A 21,981-nucleotide genomic window follows, 5' to 3' on the forward strand; every position below is an offset into this window, starting at 1 on the left:
ACCATCCTGGTGGTGCAGCGGCCAGAAAAGTGTTCAGAGATGAAGGAAATTTGGCTGTAGGGCGATCCAACTGTTGACTTCAACTGTTTATATCAATATCTCCCATAACCCTCAGCTCTCCTCGTGCTCTCAACTATAAAAGCTCAGTGTCATTTTAAAGAGAGCTCTACTGGTTAGATTTCAGCATGTGTAATTTAAAAATGTTAATGAAAAACACTTAGAGATTAGCATTTCTAGGTTTCAGCCGGGGAAAATACAGTGAAACAAGTGGAGGCACCGCTTTAAAAAACACAAAACATTTATTTCGTGAGCACCAGTCCGCACAAATGTTCTCTTTTCTCAGAAACTCAAGTTTTGTCTGTAGAGAAACATCACAATCACAGACATTAGGAGAACTAAAACACTTAAAAATCAAAACATCAGCCAGGCCGACATTATCTTTACAGGCAGAGCACTGGAACTACGCCTCAGTCAACACATGGTGAGAGAAAACCTTAGTCATTTAGTGTGCGACATATAAAATCTACCTCTACGGAGTAAAAAACAAAAACATTTTGCACGATAACAAAACACATATGTATATTTATATATACACAATCCAACTTCATCAAAATCTGAAAGTGAACTCTAGATTTTCACACTATGTCCTGCTACAGTATAAATTAATGAAAATCATACATTGATTTCAACTCTAACACTAAAGCTAAAGCACAGATGTTAATGTTTAATGAGACTAGTTCAGATCAGAAGTTCAGAAAAACAGAAGAAACGTGTTTAAATATTCTGAAACTGACTTTGTGAGGACGATCATCATTAATGAGCCAGTGTAAACAAAGGTGATGGTGAGTGCACATGTTTTCAGCGGGGGGGGGGGGGGCATACTGTGATTCTGAATGTAACCTTCAGGGTTATGCATGTACTTCTCTATCTGTAGCTGAAACAGGCTGAGATTCTTGGCAAATTTTCCTTGGATCTTTTTGTTTTGTTTTCCTTGCATGACTAATCTCTTCAATATGGTTTTAACATCTGTAGATACAACATTAACAAGAACTTAGTGGTAAAATGTTTTTGGGAAAATCCAGACTTTTTTTTTTTTTTTGGCTGGATTTTGGCCAAAAAACAAAAACAAAGAAAAAAACAGGAGGAAACATGAGTAAGTGAAGCTGTGATTGGATGAATTTGACTTTGTCGATAGGAAGTAGTTTCCATACAGTGTATTTACATCTAAAATATGAAATATGAGTGTGTACAGTGTACCATATGCTTTCGAAACTGTTCACATTGTGCTCATATGTAAACGGTAAGTCTGGTGATATTCCATATGTTTGTTTATTGTCCGCAGATCACAGTTAATGTATCCCACTGACAGGCCCTGTGTGTGTGTTATTCCTCTGAGCCACAGAGCTCCACTGCAGGACTCATACATTGTTGGTTTTGGTCCTTTCATGGGATTTGCTGACAATAACAAAAATATAGGACGTTTCCAGTCTTATCCTTTACAGAGCAATCATCATCCTACATCGACTCACATCTGATTATTTAATTTTTTTGAATAACCTGGAAACTGTAAATCAGGTGGCACTGTTCAAACAGCTACACAGGACTCAGTCTAAACTAAAACACTGTGGTGATATCAGATACCAGGTTGAAATTCATACATGGGTCACGTTCACCCACATTTCTTTTCCACAAAAATGGAAAATAATGAGAACTTACGAGACCATAACAGTAGTTTTAGCCCATTTACTACCAGGTAAACTGTATATGTATATTACACCACAGCTAACCATTTTGCAAACTATGCTGTTGTGTTTCAGAAACTGTTTCTAATTCACCGTTAGAAACGTGTGTTTTCTACAGTTCCATCCACTGGTTTCCATTTATTTTCAGACAGTGTGGAAATCTATGAGCAGACTCCTGAGACTTGTTAAATCCATCACGGTACATCAAGTCTGCTTTGACAAAAAATACGCAGACTTAATGCTAATTGATTTTCATACTGTAGGGAACTAAATTAAAACCTATGGCTGCCTGGAATTGGCAAAAAAAAAAACAAAACAAATCCTAACAAAAATAAAAAGTATAAAATATAACGTAGTGTAAAAAGACTGGTGTGAACCTTTAAGTTCCTCAGATCTACATCTCTTTTCAATATGTGTCAATAATCCCAAAGCTCTCTGAGAAGACATGATGTGCTGCTACATGTTTAGAGTGAATATAAATAACTGAAACATGGACGGCTGTGTGACAGGATTACACTTGGGTTCAGGTGGGAACTAAAGATGAAACCAAACAAAGTGAAAGGAAGTTAAACGTGTGTGTATGTTGTGTTTGTGTGTGTGCTGTGCTCATGTTTCTGTGCTTGAGTGCATGCTGTGCGTGTGTGTGAACAGAAGTGCCCGCAGTCTGTACTTGAATGTCATTTCTACCCAAACAGTGACATGTAATCATGACGTGTGAATGTGCCTGCATGTGTTTCCCATTCATGTCACATTTTCTACTTTCAGCATGCCTGCATGTGTGTTTCTTTATGTGTTAATGTGTGTGTTTTTGTGTGTGTGTGTGTTTCCTCTGTCTCTTCAGGTCCTCCTCGGATGTGTGTTTCCCACATATGTGTTCTCTATACACAGCACGATGTAGTGGTTGGAGCAGGAGCGGGGGTGCTGTCCCAACAGTCGTCCCGTCTGCAGCAGTGCTGCCTGGCCCGTCACCGCCATGTCAGCCGTCCTCCACGCCTCGCAGTAGTTTGTGGTCAGACGGATGCCAACGGCGCTGGAGCCGTGCCACACCAGCTTCTCTGGCCTGAGGGTAGAGAGAGAGAGAGAGAGAGAGAGGAGGTTACATGGGCAGCCACTGCTACATCAGACCAAACAGGGAAGGAAGGAAGGCCACGTTCCTCCCCCTGCTGCAGGGTAAAGATCATAATTCAGTCCATACTATAAATTACTATTTAAAACAAAGGTTAGAAATCTATTAATTAGTCAAACTGATTTAAAAGTGAGTTTGTTGGGACCCTTCACGTTCAGATTGAGCCTCAGAATAATTGAATAACTAATACGCTTAGAGCTGTGATGGGCGCTTGTTATTGTTCTACCCCGTCTCTAACCAAATGCATGCTGGGATGGGCCCAGGCCATGCAACCGTGATCAGGAAAAGGGGGAATAATGGATCATGTTCTGGCATCAGACGTAGTATCAGCTACACAGCTGCGCTGCTGTCTGTTGTAAATTTGCCAAACTGACAGCCACTCTGTCTGAGCAGTCTGGTACTCCTTTCGTTTGCATGTCATCCCCCATCTCTCTTCATTTCCTGCCCACTTTTCTCTGGCTTCTGTATGAAAAAGTGCAAAAAATTACTTCAGCTCCTGCTGATACAGCAAATGATCATTTCACTGAGAGCTTCTGTGAACGAGAGATTTATGGCCTGTCTGATCATGAATTCATCAGTTTGACTGGCTTTCACTTCCCTGAACACAAATACTTTACTCGCTCACACACACACACACCATGCTGGGTCAGTCATAATGTTGCGTCCATCAAAGGAGTAGATGGGTATGGACGGGTTAAATGTGCCTCCATTCCCAGAGAAGATGGACATCCAACTACTGAACAGCACTTCACCCTGAGGAGAGAGGAGAGATGAAATAAGAAAACTGAAATGAATAAACTCGATATATCATATATCGTGATTGTATCTTTAAACCTGTAGGAACACAGTGGAAAACATGCCTTAACCCAAAGTAATGAAACATTTTTCATGATGAAAAAAAAAACAGTGAAATTCACTGCTTTACTAATTACTTGCTTTACTTTTTCTCTTAAGATCAGTCTGTATCATCTTTAAGCCAAACTGTAATGTGAATATAAACTTCTCCTCACCCTGAGATTAACCACTGGCATGTCAGTGCGGTCCGCCTTCCTCACAATGGTTGCCAGGTCCTGAAGGTGTGAGGACAGGAAGGCCCTGTATGTGGCTGTCAGTCCCATGGAGCGCGCCTGCTGGTAGCATTGGAAGTCTGCCCCCCGGATACCGCGCATATCCCCTTTCAGAGGAGCGTTCAAAGCAACCAGATGGAGCTGGGATGGAGAAAAACACAGAGACGATGAGAAAATCCACACGGTCCAAATCTGACACGTTATTCTTCACAGATCTGGCATCAGTCAGCCGCACCAGAGTCAGACTGGTGTCGGCCCAAGTAATTTTAGCTACCTAATAGGTGCATGTAAGGGTGTTCATATGTTTCAGTTCGAACACTCACCCCAGGAACAGCGTTGAAGGTCTGGGGTAGTACGTTATAGCTGGGCTGATATCCTCTACTGCCCTCCTGCAGCTCCTATCACAAAACATGAATTAGAAACATGAATGTGTGTTTTCTTTCAGCTTTTCCCCCTATAGAGTCCTAAATTAAAGAGGTGTTTCCAAAAGGTTTCCAAAGGTTGCATGCATATCTAGAAAGAGTTTAATATATATCACAACTGGATCTTGTCTTATAACAGTTTCCTGCTGTGGTTCTTCTGTCTGTGCATTTACAGTGTGTGTGTGTGTGAGAACCTGGCTGTGGATCCTGTGCGGTCTGCTCCACCCTCCAGGCCTGCTGAGGGCCTGAGACGCCGCAGAGGAGGAAGGTTCATGCTCGATCAACTCTCCAAGCTGTGAGACAGACACACACATCCAGAATGTGGGTAAGTGCAGGTCGATTTCCAGTCAATATGACTTTTATTAGGTTATTTGACACTTTAGATACATGTTACAAATTTTATCTTGTGTAAAGTCCAGGGAAAAAGTCCACACATCAGACCAAATACACAAAACACACCTGGATCTTGTGCCAGCCATTACGTGCTCGAACGTACAGCTCTCCTCCGTTCTCAGACACGTAAGCCAGGGTTCCCTCTGCAGCCCGTCGACTCTCTCTGATCAGAGCGTTGATTGTTTTATAGGTGGTCACCTGAACACAAACAGCACCACAGCATCAGTACCTTCATGATACTTTCACTGACAATAGTCATTTTATCCATTTCTTCTCATCATGGTTGCACTTGAGGAATTATTTTCTTGTGACCAGTTTCTTACCGGGTTGGCGTATCCTGGAGCCCCTGGTGGACCGGGAGGACCAGGAGGGCCAGGTGTATTGACAGCTGATGACAAAACAGGAATTACATGTAACAGATAAAAACCAACATCAGTCAGCTTCATCCATATGTGTGTGTGTGTGTGTATTCTACCTGATCCATATGGAGGTGCAGGTCCAGGGGGTCCAGCAGGGCCGGGGGGACCTCGGGGTCCAGGTCGTCCAAATCCAGGGGCTCCAGGCAGGCCAGGAGCCCCAACCGGACCTGTGGGGCCCACGATGGACTCACCTTTTGGACCCTACAGGTATGGAAATTGAATATTCAGAAAAAACTCTAAATCAGGGCTGAGATTGGAATAGTATCATCAGGATGGAGCTTATAGATATCACAACTTACCACAAGTCCTGACCTCCCAGGCAGTCCTGGAGGACCAGGCAGACCGGCGTCACCCTTTTCTCCCTTCTGGCCTTTGTATCCCTGATCACCTCTAGCACCCTGGCAGATCCAACAAGAGACCACAGTGTAGAAGACTATATACCTTTTTGTTTGTGAAAATCACAACCTCACCCATGTTAGCAAGTAAACAAGGATTTAAAACATTCATAGAGGGTTTTCTTAGCATTTTTGATTTTCAGCCACAAGCTGACGTAACATACGTTTGTAAAGTTGTTGTGTTAAATGTGTTAACAAATAGTTGCATACATCCTGCAGATATAGGTCATGTTTCTCTTCACCCATGAAATCTATGTCCAATATTCTCTCTCTTTGCTCCGTTTTGGTCTCCATCAACTTCGGCTGCTAAATGCTGTGCTGACAAGCCTGTTGTTGATGTTGTTTGCTGTTTGTTGCTGAGCAGGTAGCACACAGTGGGTTTAATGAGGCATTTTAACTGAACTGAAGTTGATCAGAGTGGTGAGATTGGACCAAAGCATTAAAGGAGGAGGCAATAAAACTAAAACAATGAGCTGAAACACGCTAAGTAACTCTGTAGACTGAGATGAGTTAATTCTCGGTGGGGTTCAACACTATGAGTGTTTGATTTAATTAATATAAACACATTGATTAGTGCAGCTTTAACATGACATTAATAACAAGGTTACTGTTTATGGTCTATAGAATAAATCCATACTCACCACAATGCCATCTGGAAATCCAAGTACTAAGACGACAAGACAACACAATATAAATAATACACTTAAAAATTGTTTCTTACACAGGTGATGCAGTTGCAGTTTAACAAATATTTACAATTCTCTGTATGATTTACTGTTTCACTTATAGTTATTGCTGTTGTTTGACTGATGCTGTGATCATAGCGTTAATGTGATTAAATCAGATATGGACACAACATGCTGTGAGTGAGCAAACCAGTCCCACATAATGGGACATTTGTGGTGTAGAGGTCTCACCTGGTGTCCCTGGTTCTCCAGGTAGTCCCTCTTCTCCTTTGTCTCCTTTAGCTCCAACTGTCACTGACTCCTACACACACATACAGGCTCATTAACATAACATGGAGACCAGCTCATGTGTGACAGCTGGAAAACACACATGTACATGTACACAGACAGTTAAAACAAATGTACAGACTGCTGAACACATAAATTGCATTCATTTTTAAAGTCAAACATCTGTAAAGAACGCGTTAAACATGGGAAAAGTTTGTATTATAATAAAAAAGATACAGAGTTCAAAGATTAAAAATGTTGCAAAACACCATACAAGGAACGCATGCTGTAAACAGCAGCACGTACAACCTTCACAGACCGTAAAGGTTAAAATACAAAAAGTTAGGGATTCGGGTTAAAGCAGGTATTTAGAAAGATTTACAAAACAGAGCTGGATTAATAACATTATGGCAAGTTTAAAACGTTTCTTAATTTTATTTCAGAGGGATGTGTTTTACATTAAGTTGACCTCCTGGAAAAATCCCTGCTAGACCCCTGCTAGACCTGCTAGGGCAATTTTATGTTACAGTAGCAGCTGACACAAAGGCCATGGAAAACTAACACCACATCCTCTTACTACCCATGACTTTACACTGAAAGCAATCTGCTGTCTAAAATCTACATAAAATACACTATACTCAAATCACGGTATACTGTTTGTGTGTACATATGTCACAAATGATGTCCCATGGTGCAGTGCACCGCTAACTAGAACTCAACTCTAAGGAGGGCCTTTGGGACAAAGCCAGATGTGTTTGAAACTGTACAGTGTAGTGACAATCAGTAGACACTAAAATCATTCCTATGTCCCTGGTAGATCATTAGCACAAAATTACAATAATACAAAGTTAACACTACTATTTTACTGTAAGCACCAGGGGACATTAGGTGTGTTTTAATGGGAAATGTAGCAGTACTGAGCAATGACAGGTTAAAAGATTTCCCCCAAAATTTACAATCTACATAGAAATAAATATTTTTTTTTCTCCAAAAAAATAAGAAAGATGCAGATGCAGAGCACATGGATGATTTTGGTTTCTGTTTGCTGATCTCTTGATCATGATGCTGTCCAGTTGACCAGTTTCCACATACAGTCCATACAGTAAAGTGAGAGTTTAGAGGTTCAAGTTAAGACACATTCGTAGAAGAGGCCTTCACCACATCCAAAGTGTAAGAAGTGAAATTTGAAGAAACAGGAGCCAAGTTCCAATCAGAATTCTTAAATATCATGTCCATGGGTAGATTTGAATAAAATCCTTATCCAGGAAGCTGCTCATGGCACAATTTGACAATGATACTGAATTCTATGCTGTGATAAGAATATCTGTATATTCCCTGCATTCAGCCTTTCACTAGCTTAGCTGATTGGAATTCAGCCAAGAAAAAAAAAAAAAACTATGGCATCACCAGAACCACAGGTCACGCTTGAAAGAGAAAGTTGTATAGCAGAACCCACAAACCCAACAAAGGGGAGTTTGGCTTATGTCACTTACAGTACAACCGATTAAAGAAGGAGCTTTTCTTTGGAACAAATAACAATTTAAAGCTTGTAACTGATACTTTAGGAATAAATTCTCTGCAGTTTCCTTAAATCGATTAAACTGAAAGTGATTTGGCACCAACTCTGACGTATGTACAGCAGAAGGAGGAGTAGCAACTGTCTTTTTCTACTCCCTGTGTGACTGTCATCTAGCTTCCTCCACCTTGAGATGATGAGGAGAGTAAGGACAGATGCTGCAAGCAGGATTCAGACCCAGACCCCCTTTAACACCTGGCATGAACATTTGTCCTGAGTGATCATATTGGATCATATTGGATTAGACAACTACACAGAAACTATATCACCCATACCACCATAAATTTTGAATGTAAATCCAACCACAAATATGTGTCAGGCAGGTAAGATGAAAGAAATACAACTACAAGACAAATGTTCATGCCTGGTGAAATGAGGGCAGACCCACAAACATGAAGCCTTTTCAAAGATCATTAGGAGAGCAAAGAGGGAGAGGAGGATTAAATGAAGGGAGGTAAAAGAGTGGGGGGAGGATGGGGTGTCGTTCGTAGCCCAGACCAGAGAGCTGCCATGCTGCTACACCAACACACCGACAGAACCACTGCATGGTCCGATTTCAAACTGAAACAGACCAATCAGATGGTCCAGCTCAGACTTACTCGTCCCTTTTTGCAGTGCGGTCTGGGGCGCACCGGGAACACTGTCTTTAAGATTCAAAGAAGAGCAGCGCAGTCAGACTAAATCAAAGTTTCAGCATTTAAGTTAAAGTAAATCAACTTGACAAGACTCAAGGTCCAAAAAAAAAAAAAAAATCAGTTAAAACAAAACAACAACAACAACAAAAAACCCTACACACAACCAATGATGATGATGTCAAATCAGTTTCAAGTCCCTTTTATTTATATAGAGTCAAATCATAGCAGAAGATCTCAGAGCACTTTTCATATAGAGCAGATCTAGGTTGTACTCTTTATATCTTTATAATATAATGTTAAAGGTGTAATATAGACTGACACTGTTTTTTTTTTTTGTTTGTTTGTTTTTACAAAATCCAATAATTTTTTGATGCGATTACAGCATCATATCATATTCTGATGGCTGAATTTTTGTTTGTAGTGAAGATTAAAGGTGATTAAAGTGTGAACTACTAAAATTTTTTAAATACAGAGCAGCTTTGGTACACATAAAGACAGATTCATACTTACTCCATTCAGACCAAGAATTCTTCCTGGGAGTCCAGGTGGGCCTGGAGGACCTGGTGGTCCCTGAGAGAGAGGGACAGAGAGAAAGAGAGAGAGAGAGAGAGAGAGAGAGAGAGAGAGAGAGGGCGAGAGATAGAGAGAGGGAAAGAGAGAGAGCGAGACATTGACATCGACTTATAAAAGTGATCTGTTTTCGAATGTTCCGTCCAGCACACAGGGAGGAACTGGCATTCATTTGAATTTGTGTTCACCTGATGAATGTAGTTTTATAATACATTTTATATTTTATTAACTCTGTGATCTATTGTTTAAAATATTGACCATAATTGTGTCACAAAATGCTTATGGTGAAATCTTTATTTTCTCACCGGCAGGCCAACAGAATCTCCTCTGTCGCCTTTCCTTCCAGGCAAACCAGGTCGCCCCTGCAGAAAGAGAAAGAATGAAATTAATATTTGTTCTCTGCACAAATGCAATTCATCACTTGGATAGCCGAGCCAACGAGCCAGCCAGATCCTTAATGAGAGAAGTTTCCCCGGTGTAAAGTTACTTTATAACAGAGGAGTAAATTGATAGATGGAGAAAAATCGATACAAATAAATCAATATTTAATATTCAATATTTAATCAATAATATTTTTCCTGGAGATGACAAATATAGTTCTAGTTGACTTTCTCATTGAGGACCAGTTCCTCAGAGAGGAAGAGTTCATTTCCTGACAATATGCATCCAGATAAACGGTACTCACCGGGCGACCGGGGAAGCCGTATTCACCTTTTTGTCCATGAGGTCCTACAGGGCCCTAAAAGAAACACAACCACACAAGTATTTAAAATCAACAGATTTACGTCTCACAAAGCCAGTGAAAGATGATATAAATTTTATAGATGTTAATGTTCTATTTACTATGAACTCACCATAACTCCAGGCGGTCCGGGGAACCCATGGTCACCCTACGAAAATACAAAGTAGTACAGCAAACTTGTAAGATGAATATGACAAGCAGCTTGTAGACCTATAGTGAGTTTCGATTTTTGGTGTTTTGATTCTTGTGTTAGTCTTGCTATTGTATCACAACAGTTGGACTGTTGTGTTGAGTCTTTTTTTTATTGTTTAAAACTGAATTTCTCAGCAGTCACAGTAGTGGATACATCACCTTGATGCCTTTGACCACTGTAGTAAAGGTAACAGCATCAGTAAGTGAGTTAAGAGTCAGTAAGTGTTGAAGAGTCTGGTCACTGTTTAGTACCTTGATGCCTTTGGGCCCTTGGGGGCCCCTCGGTGCAGATAAGATAGATCCGTCAGCAGCAATGGTCACCCCTGGCTCTCCTTTTTCTCCCTGTTAGAGCAAAGAAATGAGATGTCCAGCATTCTGCTGTAAATACACTGAGCCTCCTCATTTCAACTGTTCCATGTTACACAGGTTTCAGTATTTCTTCTGCTTATAGACGTGATGAGATGATGTATTCCAGTGCACACTTTGCTTTGCAGCTCTGTTATCACTGTGGGGTCTAGTTCTCACCTTGATTCCTGCTGGCCCACGAATACCTGGAGGGCCTAAGTCTCCCTTTGGCCCCCTGGGACCCTGGAGAGGGATGAAAGGATAATGAGGCAGAGTTGGGACTTTTAACCGGTATGATAGCATTTTAAAAGAATGGCTGTGGGGCTTTGTAAATTCTACACTTGGTATAAATTAAGACTTTAGAAAAGTCTTAATCCTAGCAAACCACTGTAAGTCTTAATCCTGGCAAAAACATGACAGTAGTCCTGCTACCTACCATGTTTAGCCCAATGACAGCAAAGGCAAAGTAAAAAAAAACAAGTTACATAAATTTTCAAATAATTGTGGCATCATTGTTCCCTGGTAGTAAAATACTTGCGTATACATTAAATGTCTGAATTTCAACTGGCGATACACATGCTCAGCATAAAGTGATGTAGCAACATGCTCTTACAGGAAATCCAGCTCTGCCTGGCAACCCTTCAGGGCCCTGTAACACACAGACACACATGCAACACACAGACAAACACACACACACACACATTCATATACATTCACGCATGCAGGCATAAGTACAGATACAAGCAAAAGCAGCACAGCTGGATTAATCATCATTTCTGGTACAGCCAACAAACCACATGCTCACACTCAACGTCATCAAACAAAACTGCAGCTCCAACAATTCAAAAATGTAATGATGATATTACAGTGAAATATATGAATGAGGGAGAGGATTCAGCAGCTCATCCTGAGCTATAAAGTGAGGGACATTACAGTAAAAGACTCCTTGTATTATAGTTTAATAAATGTATGTTTATATAACTATATCTTTCTGCGATAGTGATGTCAAAGATGTGAGTGGCGATAATTGATCCATCACCCTCCTTCCTTCCTTGTTACCAGCTGTAGTCAGTTTGCATTTCATAATTGTAGAAAGCGGCTGCAGGAAACATCTCAAAAAACATTGTCACTTTGCATTAAGAGTTTATTGCTACGCACCACGGGCCCTGGTGGTCCTCTGATCTCTGTGAAGTTGAAAACACCATCTGTAGCGTTGAGGAGCAACTGTAGACAAAACACAACACTGAGTAAGTTGGGCAACTGTTAGCATGTTTTAAAGCTCTGGCTTCAACATGGAGTCTATCATATAATAATCCATCAACAAAACACAACCCAGCAGCAAAACATAATGTGTGTGTGTGTATTTAGGTGCATGCATACATCCTGCAGATTAATCATAGGCCCAGGTGGTCCAGGGGGCCCAGGTGGTCCTGGAATACTGAGTCCATCAGCGCCTTGATCACCCTTCAAGACACAAAACAGAGAATAATTAGTCCTAGGTGTAGTCTTCATAGTGAAAAGGAATATGATCTGTATGATACAACCAAGAAGCTGTGAGCTAAGTTCACTTAAGATAAACATACAGCAGTGAGAAGGTAGAACAGTGTGCAGACATTAGAGCCTGTCAGATATTACTTAATATCCACACATCGTGTTTTGTTGAGCAAACCTACCTTAGGTCCTGCACTGCCTTTTTCTCCTTTGGGCCCCTGTTTGTAGAGGAAAGAGAAATAAAAAGTAATTCACGTGTTGTTAACCACATTGTGCTTAAAAGTGATCTGCAAAGAGAGTTTATTTACTTTTTTTTTTTTTTTTTTTTTAGACATGATCACACTCAGCCTGGAACCATTCAATGCTCAAAGATGGATTATTAGAAAACTCACATACAAACTGATGTCAACTATTGGACAAGGTACGTGAGCTACTAGTTCATCAAACCAGCTAGTTAATTACCTCTAGCTAATTTCCTTGCTATATTCAAGCTGTTTTGGTCATTCTCAAATGTGGCTACAGTGCATCCTTATCTGTGCTTCTAGTTTTGTGCTAAGCTAAAGCTAAAATACACAGAAATTGAACTATATCTGTATATCCTGCTGAGACAGAAAATAATCATTTCCCAAAACCTGTTGCGTAAACACTTGCTACTTACCCTGGCACCTGGTAGTCCAGCAGGACCCTGAAGACCCTCTGGTCCTGGGTCTCCTGGTTCACCCTACAATCAGACACAGCATGAGGAGAGGAAACGCCCTGTGCCTCCCATATATGAGCACACTTTCAGGTCACAGAGGTCACATTATCATTATCTTTATGTTTAAATGCTTAAAATGCTGCTTGCAGAGGACTGAATATTTTTTCTGTAAAATATATCATCTGAAGTTGCAGACATATTCCAGTTCTTAGGGATGTTTAAATCTAAACACCATACATTTACTCCTGTCATAAATAATGATAAACATATTTCAATGCCTCACTGTTTCTATCAGTACACTTAAATCATAAAAATTAGATATCTAAACTTAACATCTTATGGCCACCAAATATAAACAGTTAAGACTCAGAATAATAATGACAAAGAAATCGAAAGCAGTGCCATTTGAGAATCGGCTCACCTTGACAGAGAGCCCTGGAGCTCCTGGGGCCCCATCTTCACCCTGTAGAAGACATAAAGTATCTTAGATCCAGTGTTATCAGCTGTTAAACATATACTAGTATACTAGCTACTTCCTGCAAGCGTAACTATACATTCAATGAATATTCATAAACAGATTACCTTAGGTCCTTGTGGGCCAGGTAGACCAGGGGGACCCTGGGAAAAAAGAATAACAGAAAACACTTACTATGTATGAAACAATATGTATAGTATACACACACACACACACACACACACACACACACACACACACACACACACACACACACATACACATACACACACATATACACTCTCTTGTACTGACCTGTGGGCCTAAGACTCCAGCTCCAATGACCATGTCACTCTTCCCAGATCCCTCCATGTCCTGAAAACAAAAACACAATCATTACAGTGAGGTGTTTGAACTTCTCTTCACTAAATTAACTTGTTGTTTCCTTCTCATCTTAATTAACACTCATCTGTGTAGCAGCAGTGATGTGTATGTGTTGGTGGTTGGTATGAAATAGTGTCACCTCTACAAAGAATTTGGTTCCTGGAGGTCCTGGGGGACCAGGGGGTCCAGGGGGACCTACTGGGCCTCTCTTCCCCTGTGGACCCATGGGCCCTTGGGGCCCTGGAGACCCTTCTGTGCCCACAGACCCACATTCACCCTGCAGAGATAATGAGAAAAAGTAAACTCCTATTAGAAAAAGTTGCCTAGTTAACATTAATTTGTCCTAGTTCCAAACTGGAAAACAATGCTACAGTTTATTTTGGGGGATAAAACATAAATAAACACTATCACATGGTGTGCAGCAGATAATCTGGCCTCACTCCATGATGAGTGTATACATTACCTTTGGTCCAGGTGGCCCAGGTAGCCCTTGGTCACCCTAATTATGTAAAGAAGGAAGAAAGAAGTATTACTCATTATTTTCATTAAGCAGTGGTGGAAGCTGGAACAATAAAAGGCAGTATGCACATAATCGAGATTAGATGTGAATATAGTGTAGAATATTATTAGACTGCTTGTTATCAGCATTGTACAAAACAGACTTTTCCTTTTCATTGTGTAATCCCGAAACCATTTGATATACATCAGATATACAGTGGCTCAGTGATCTCCCAGACCAGGACACAATCCATCTCGATGATCATACCTTCTCTCCTACAGTTCCTGGTAGACCTGGAGCCCCATCTTTTCCTGCTGGACCCTGGACACACAAACACAGACAGACGCAAGTAGACATGGACAAACAAAACCATGATAAGTCACAGAGAATAGGCAAGTACAGAAAAACAGTGCAATTACCGGTAGATGCTGAGCCGTTCGTTGGTCAACAACAAACACAGAGGTGACAGCATATCAGTCTAAAGGAATACTTTTTTTCGGGGGGGCTCTTTAGTCAGCTTCCTTAAGTGATGAGATCATCCAACACTGCTCTCGCTCAACACTAGGCTGGTAACACCACTACACCATGCTCACACACTAGCAATGGTTAGCATCACAATTATGTTAGACTAACTTTATTGTTGTCTGAGTATCATATTGATTTTAATTTTCCCAAGTGACAGGCGCAAAAGTCATAAAAGTGGCGGTGTACAGATCATTTCAACTTATTTTTTTTTCTCCTATTTTGCTTCTTGTTTTTGCAATTGAGATCATTCTGACTGCAAACTATGATTCAGCTGAAGTGTAGCATGAAGCAGCAGAGTCTGCCACCTTAGAGACAAGGATGATTTTATCGTCCGCTCTCTCATCACTTAATAGGAACGTTGAAATTATTAAAAATTCAGTGTATTCCTTTAACCAAGCAGTACCAGACCAAAGCACAGCAATATTTCTGGCAACATAGAGTACCAGAGGCGTCACACATTCAGTTCCAAGGCACACTGAAATAACTTCCTTCAGCATTGCTGATTGAATTACTGACTCCACTATGGTGATAGTGGTTGGACATCCTATTGATCCATCTAATTTTATCCAGGGTAGAAAATGCACCCCAGAGGATTAACTTTTTCAGTTCTGAACCTTCTGACCTTGTGGCCCCTTCTCACTCAAACTGTTGACTCCCCATACAAAAAGTCTTATAATCTAAAGGGAAAATTACAATGACGTTTGCTTGGCACATTCATGCTCTGACGGGAAGAATCTGTTTCATGGGCCTCTCTCTAATGCCACTCTTAGGGACTAACTCTGAATTTTCCAGCCCTGTATCTAATGGAAATTATGTTTTTTGTTTATCCAACACTTTTAGTATTCTGAAGTAGTCCATAGGAGCCCTTGTAGTCTTTAGTGTCATAAGTGGAAAACACAGTAATTACATAACAGCCCTTCAGTGTGCCTTGGCAGAGAGCAGCCAATATACAACAATACACAAAAAGAGAAAATAATAACAGACCAATGCAAAAGGCAGATTGGTTCCTTTACCATGTTGGATAAAAGAAGCATACAGCAGCTGACACTGAGGTTAAGAGCTTATACAGCAAGTTTGTGTTCAGTTTCTTTCAGTTCAGTCACTTTACTGTGTAAAGTGAAACGTTTCATTTGGTAACGACAACATTCGAACTGAAAGTAAAATGAACCAAACGTAAACTTGACAAAAGTCCAAGCAGGTCATGTGTAAAAGCAGTAACTGTGGGGCGTGGGGGTGTGGGTGTGTGTGTGTGTGGGGGGGGGGGGGGGGGGGGATTATCAAAGAGCAAGGAAAGCAGTTATTCCTGACACACACACACACACACACAGAGTCGCACAAAGCACTTCAGTCACCTGGGTGAAAACAGTTTCAGCTGCCAGTCAGCAGTAAGCAAGACAACATGGTAGGAGATTATGTACAGTCATTAAGCCCAGCATTAAGGCAGTGAGACAAAATTGGTTTTATCATTGGTGTCACTGTTTTAACAAGATAATTTATAATGATACAGATAAAACACTTTGATTGTCTCATTTGTCACATTTAATCTTGTTCAACAGATGAGTCGTGCTGCCTCAACACACTGGCTTTTGACTGTATTTCTGCCTTTTATCGTTTGCTTGTTTACCAGCAAACCACGACTGTATACCTCGCCTGAACCCCAAGCAGACCCGAAGACAAGCCCAGACCCAGAGGCAAAGCTGGATTCAGAGCTGAACCCAGAACTGAAGCCAGAGTCAAGGTCAGAGGACAACCCTGAGCTCAAACCTGACTCATCAGGCCCAGAACCACTAAACCAATCCTCAAACATCTGAAACAAGAGTGGAGAGGAGGAGGAGGTGATGGGAGGGGACAGGAAGATGAAGAGGAGGAACCAGATGTGGGCAGAATGAAGATTGGTGAGGATGTAAAGTAGGAAGAAATGGAGGTTGAGAATAATTACAGTGGGGTGACACATGGGATGGAGAGAGAGTAAAAGACAGACTAGTCATTGGCCATGAAACACACAACTACTGATAACTACAGTATGATTTAAGAAGAAACACAAACTAAAGATTAATTTCAATTAGAATTTAAACAAAAAAAGGATTAACTAGATCTGGACCAAAGTATATACAGTTATATGCTTAAAGAAAGACAGACAGTACACAATGATAATAGAGACAAAAATACACTGACTAAAGTACAACATGAAAGGAAAGGGAAAGTATTCACACATAATGTAACTGTAAGAGAAACTCTTACAGTGCTGAAACCATCACACTGCTCAGATTGTCTATAGGGTGGGAGTCTTAAATTCCTCTGGGCCCCACTGTGCTTGATAAGGCATCAGTGATTTGGTGCAAGGACATTTGAGGATATGAGAAGAGCATTTTCCACTGCAGGTCCATTCAGTATTTGTGGTGACAATTTTAAGTAAATATAAAGGTGTAAGCTTTTATGTAAAATATAAAAATATTCAAATTCAAACTGAAGACCTATAGTATAGTCAATGGTGGGCGGCCTCTACATGCATCTATGTAAAGATTTAAATCATAAAGAAATACTTTTACTTGCTGTTACGTGGCTAAATATTTACATTGAATATAGTGGAATACTGTTTGTCTGATATCTGGGTGACTTACTGGTGTTCCAGGTTTGCCTGCCAGTCCGTCTCTACCGGGAGCACCAGGTGGTCCAGCATGACCAAGAGAGAGGCCCTCAGCTGTCTCGGGTGACAGGTTGGGTCCAGGAGGACCAGGAGGACCAGGAGGCCCTGGTGGACCAGGAGGACCCTGGTAAAAAGAGAATGTTAATTTTCTTCAACTTTGTAAATTCAAATATCAGACTACCCGTGAGGTCGTTGGTCTTTATCTTACCCTGATGAGTTCAGTATCACTGTCCAGGTCTTCAAACCCAGAACCCAGGGCGTCTGCTCCGTACTGAAACACATAACATCACCCACACACAGTGAGATATTAGTGATGCTTCAAACATCTTGTCCTTCACTGCAAGTGCCAACGAGGCTTAACTCTCATCTACATTTAGAACCACGAACAACGACACTCACAGGTACACTCCGTGATCTGGGGGGTCCAGGTGGCCCAGGGAGGCCGGGAGGGCCTGGCAAACCAATTCCTGGGTCTCCCTATAGAGGAAGTGGATAGGAGAGGATCTGCCTCATACAGTACATTTTGGTGTCATGCTATAAAAGTTAAGTACTTTGGACAAAGAGACATTTGTAATTAGCCGTAACGTGGTGATTTAATCAAACCTTCTCTCCTTTGGCTCCAGGTTCTCCATCCAAACCTGGAAATCCTTGAGGTCCTCTCTGACCCTGGAGGTGAAAATAGAGTTTAGTTATTATCAGTTCCACATTACATAAAACATGGCAAAGGAGATGGATGAAGAGATAAAATAGCTTACCGGATCTCCTTTCTCTCCATTGCTCCCCTGCGAAGGGAGAGAGCAGAAGGATGAAAGTCAGTGGCAGCTTATGAACTCAGAGATTCATAAAGGAATGAAAACACACACACTCACACACACTCTAACTCTTCGACACACACACACACCTGCTGTCCATCTTTCCCTGGTAGTCCAGGGGCTCCGGGGATGCCTGGCGGCCCTTGTGGCCCCCTTGGTCCAGGCTGAGCTTTCCCAGGTGGAGTGGTAGGTCCTGGAGGACCAGGTGGGCCAGGTGGTCCGGGAACTCCACGCTCTCCTTTTAACCCAGGCCTGACAAGACCCTGGAAATTCAAATAAAACATGTCATTGGCAACAAAGTAACAGTAACGGCAAAATAACAGAGACAGAGAGGCGACAAAGCCCACGTCTGAACTTACATCTCCTGATCTCTCTCCTGCCTCTTCTGTCCGGTGTGGCCCTGTAAACAGCATCAGCACGTTTCACCAAACACGTTCTCATGATGTAGCTTTAACCGCACTGTAGATGATTTTTTCATTATGTTGTGGTGGTGGGAGCTGTTACAAGCCTTGCTCAAGGGTACCTCAGCAGTGGCTATATAGGAATGCTAAGCTTTACTCCACCAGTTCACAGGATGTGTTTCTCTTACATTTAGGTCACTGGTGTCCCCTGTTTAAATATGGCTTTAAATATGAAATTCATTCTGACCTCTTATCATCATTTCTTCATTGGCCTCCGTTGGAGTCATTTGACCAGAATACTCATCGAGCTCCACCTCTGGAGCTTCAGTGGGTGGAGCAATAACTGGAACACTGTCCTCCTTCTATGAGAGAAGAAAAAGATTTGTGGGAAGATCAGCTGGTCAGCAGGTCACCAAAATTAAGATGGTACGTCCTGCGAGAGGCATGAATTTACTCAGTTTGTCCTGAAGCTGATGCCTGCAGAGGGGTTACCGAGTCATTACATTCCAAAGGATGCATCCTCTGGGGTGTATGAATGTGGCAGGTAAATGTCAAGATTATTCATTCTTTAATCCATTTTTGGGGTTTAATCAAAATAGTAGAATAGAAACAGTAGAAAGTGCTGTTAAGGCACATTTAAGGGAAACTGTAAAGCCGTAATTCATAGAGCTGAATCCTATAGATAATATGAAATAACATTTGGTTGTCAGTGCTGTTTGCAAAGTGTCTACACTGATGAGGGTCTACAGACCACAAGTCATTCAGCATTACTTTAATATCTGGTATCAGTTATTCAGTTTTTGAAGGACAGTTTCTTTTGAAGCTTCAAAGTCAGTGTAGATTATGGGATGTTTGGGGTCAGACCGACTCCCTGGTTAGTGGGAGGATGAAAGATGGAACCGGAAAAAGGGAAGGAATACAGACACACACACACACACGTGTACACGAGGAGTGCTGTTTTAGGGTCCTGATGATAAGAAGGGGGCTGTGCATCAAACAAAGCAGCAGATGCAACAAGCTGACACACATACATATGTAAAGAAACCACCATTTTAACAAACCCATATTGTGCAGCTGTTGTTCAAACCTACAGAACCTTGTTTTACATTCTAGTGCAGATCCCAAGTATGTTTTGACTTAATTTCATAGAAATGTGCATGAAATGATGCCATCAATCCAACCTACCTTTGCTGTGCTGTGTTTTCTCTCCTGTGTGCTCTTCATCATTTCCTCCTCCGTCTCTCTGTCATCCAGAGAATCATCTCCGCTGGCATATCCTGAGGCCTTTGTCAAATATCACATCATGAAAACAGACTCAAAGCGAAAGATGCTGTCAGACACTGATGATGCAGCGCTCCACTTTCACCAGTTAGTGAACTCAGTAAGTAAACAATGAATTACTTTAAATACATCATGCATAAAGTTCCTTGTTTGACATTTACTTACACATGGACTGAAACAATTAAAAGTTGTCAGATCAATGATAAAATACACTCATTTGAGCAGTCAGTGTAAATACTGGATCACACAGAGCTGGAGAAAACTCTTTGGTAGGTATGTCTTTTGCCCACTAGGTGGTGATGTTGATTCACATCCCAATTTTATGTAAAACTTAAACTGCTCCCAGCAGATAGTCCTGTTTTAGTCCTGTTTCAGTCTGTGTGTGTGTGTGTGTGTGTGTGTGTGTGTGTGTGTGTGTGTGTGTGTGTGTGTGTGTGTGTGTGTGTGTGTGTGTGTGTGTGTGTGTGTGTGTGTGTATGTCTCTCACATAAGGATCATCATCCTCACACTGCTCCTCAGCTGCCCTTGGATCATCTTTTATCACCAGTTGTTGAATGGACCCCTGGACAGACAGACAGACAGACAGTGACAGACAGACAGTTAACATGCACTTTAAAAACTGTCACTGCTGTGTGAACACTTTCACTGAGTCATCTGAATGATAGTGACTCAGTTAACAGAACTGGGACACACAGGAATGTTTCCAGTGAATCTTAGGATGTAAACACTATCATCTTAGACCTGGTGTTCACAGTAAATGAGTTGACAGTGAGCTTGTAAATGTAGTGAGAGAGACAGAGAGTGACATTATAATCAAGTTTCATTTTAAGTGCAGTGTATTTTCTGAAATGCCCATACACTTAAATATGTTCCAGGTTCGATATTCAGAAAATCACATTGTGTGATTGTTTTTATTAACATAGTTTGCCTCATCCTGTCTTGTGTACATCCACATCCAGAGTCTTTTCCTACATTTCCAACAAGTAGATTTTGCAGTCATAACAAGAGTCATAGTTCCAAATGTCTTATTGTAATTTTGCAAAAAAGACATGAAGTGTAGCCAAATCAGTGTTTTCCAGAATGTATCTATAAAGTTTTGCTCTCTCTGTAAACAAAGGGGCACCACACACACACACACACAATGGAGTACAGTCACCACAGAAAGCGCATTTCCAAAGATACACAACAAACACGCACGAGATTCACTGATTAACATGGCTATATTCGAACATGAGGAGAGATGTTCATTCCTTTGGTCAACATTCATAGCATTTGCAACATTCACATACAAACACACGCTGATTAAAAGGGGCCCCACACTGTGACTGCACTCATTTGAAGAAGCCCAAGACAACAAACACCACACACACACACACACACACACACACACACACACATATAGATATGACTGCTGCTGAGCATGCACATATTCTGTGGCCATGCTTCAGATAACCTGTTCAGAAAGTCAGGCCACACTGAACAAAGCAGGGTGAAGTAGGAATAACAGCATCCACTCACCATGGCAACAACAAGAGACTAGCAGCTTGGATTTATCTTTTGTGAGCAGTGTTGGACTTAAAATGGACTGACAGGGACTGCCACAGTGGTGTCAGTATGTAGAGATTTCTAATATGAAGTCTGTTATCATGCCTATCGATTTCAGCCTAGGAGACCCTGGACTACAAATTCACAATACAATACAGGTTTCTTTTTCCCCTAATTGTAATATTGCTTCAAATTTAACTTTACTACAGTATCACACTTGACACACTTGGCAGCAAAGGCCTGAGTCAAGCCCTTGATCTGACCACAACTAAGCCTTGACCACATGTCAGCCTTGTTGACATCTCTGACTTCCTCATCTGCCATTGGCTTACTCCTCCATCCTCTCCTCCCTTCCACATGCCAGCTTTCTTTCTTTCTACTTCACCCTCTCTATTCTTTCCTCCCTTCTTTCGTCCTCTCTGTCTCTGATCTTCATAGTTTGATCCTGCAAAATGTGCAACAGAGCCAACACAGGATGTGGACCAGAGGTGGTCGTGACATTTTGGCCCTGTCAAAATAAATGTGCACAGACTGGTGATTGGCTCCAGTTCAAACAGATGTCATTTAAAATACTGTCTTTTACAGAGGATGGGGTAAATTTTCTCCAAAAAATGTAATGTAATTACTTTCTAGGTATACTTAAAATGTACACTCATCAGGCACTTTAC

At 41.3% G+C, this 21,981-nt stretch overlaps 1 protein-coding gene across 2 annotated transcripts in view; it reads right to left on the reverse strand.

Moving 5' to 3' along the window:
- Positions 1 to 312: 312 nt before the first annotated feature.
- Positions 313 to 21,981, reverse strand: part of col15a1b (collagen, type XV, alpha 1b) — a 44,989-nt gene continuing 23,320 nt past the window's right edge. Inside the window, exons 6-45 of one of the 2 annotated variants that reach the window (XM_041055919.1) lie at positions 20,256 to 20,330; positions 19,673 to 19,771; positions 18,735 to 18,849; positions 18,446 to 18,486; positions 18,176 to 18,349; positions 18,030 to 18,056; positions 17,878 to 17,940; positions 17,674 to 17,751; positions 17,483 to 17,545; positions 17,249 to 17,398; positions 16,273 to 16,434; positions 14,370 to 14,423; positions 14,067 to 14,102; positions 13,743 to 13,880; positions 13,535 to 13,594; positions 13,348 to 13,383; positions 13,187 to 13,228; positions 12,727 to 12,789; positions 12,251 to 12,286; positions 11,958 to 12,041; positions 11,736 to 11,801; positions 11,191 to 11,226; positions 10,758 to 10,820; positions 10,485 to 10,574; positions 10,153 to 10,188; positions 9,984 to 10,037; positions 9,604 to 9,660; positions 9,239 to 9,298; positions 8,693 to 8,737; positions 6,482 to 6,551; positions 6,206 to 6,231; positions 5,469 to 5,567; positions 5,226 to 5,370; positions 5,074 to 5,138; positions 4,817 to 4,948; positions 4,552 to 4,650; positions 4,259 to 4,333; positions 3,879 to 4,076; positions 3,506 to 3,621; positions 313 to 2,802 (exon numbers count right to left, since the gene is read on the reverse strand). In XM_041055919.1, coding sequence (XP_040911853.1) covers positions 2,580 to 2,802; positions 3,506 to 3,621; positions 3,879 to 4,076; positions 4,259 to 4,333; positions 4,552 to 4,650; positions 4,817 to 4,948; positions 5,074 to 5,138; positions 5,226 to 5,370; positions 5,469 to 5,567; positions 6,206 to 6,231; positions 6,482 to 6,551; positions 8,693 to 8,737; positions 9,239 to 9,298; positions 9,604 to 9,660; positions 9,984 to 10,037; positions 10,153 to 10,188; positions 10,485 to 10,574; positions 10,758 to 10,820; positions 11,191 to 11,226; positions 11,736 to 11,801; positions 11,958 to 12,041; positions 12,251 to 12,286; positions 12,727 to 12,789; positions 13,187 to 13,228; positions 13,348 to 13,383; positions 13,535 to 13,594; positions 13,743 to 13,880; positions 14,067 to 14,102; positions 14,370 to 14,423; positions 16,273 to 16,434; positions 17,249 to 17,398; positions 17,483 to 17,545; positions 17,674 to 17,751; positions 17,878 to 17,940; positions 18,030 to 18,056; positions 18,176 to 18,349; positions 18,446 to 18,486; positions 18,735 to 18,849; positions 19,673 to 19,771; positions 20,256 to 20,330 — 3,351 coding nt within the window. In that variant the 3' untranslated portion in view covers positions 313 to 2,579. The remainder of the gene's footprint in view (positions 2,803 to 3,505; positions 3,622 to 3,878; positions 4,077 to 4,258; positions 4,334 to 4,551; positions 4,651 to 4,816; positions 4,949 to 5,073; positions 5,139 to 5,225; positions 5,371 to 5,468; positions 5,568 to 6,205; positions 6,232 to 6,481; positions 6,552 to 8,692; positions 8,738 to 9,238; positions 9,299 to 9,603; positions 9,661 to 9,983; positions 10,038 to 10,152; positions 10,189 to 10,484; positions 10,575 to 10,757; positions 10,821 to 11,190; positions 11,227 to 11,735; positions 11,802 to 11,957; positions 12,042 to 12,250; positions 12,287 to 12,726; positions 12,790 to 13,186; positions 13,229 to 13,347; positions 13,384 to 13,534; positions 13,595 to 13,742; positions 13,881 to 14,066; positions 14,103 to 14,369; positions 14,424 to 16,272; positions 16,435 to 17,248; positions 17,399 to 17,482; positions 17,546 to 17,673; positions 17,752 to 17,877; positions 17,941 to 18,029; positions 18,057 to 18,175; positions 18,350 to 18,445; positions 18,487 to 18,734; positions 18,850 to 19,672; positions 19,772 to 20,255; positions 20,331 to 21,981) is intronic. The other variant, XM_041055918.1, reaches the window with a different exon arrangement.

The sequence above is a fragment of the Toxotes jaculatrix genome, chromosome 14 (genome assembly GCF_017976425.1).
Source record: "Toxotes jaculatrix isolate fToxJac2 chromosome 14, fToxJac2.pri, whole genome shotgun sequence".
NCBI classification, from domain to species: Eukaryota; Metazoa; Chordata; class Actinopteri; family Toxotidae; genus Toxotes; species Toxotes jaculatrix.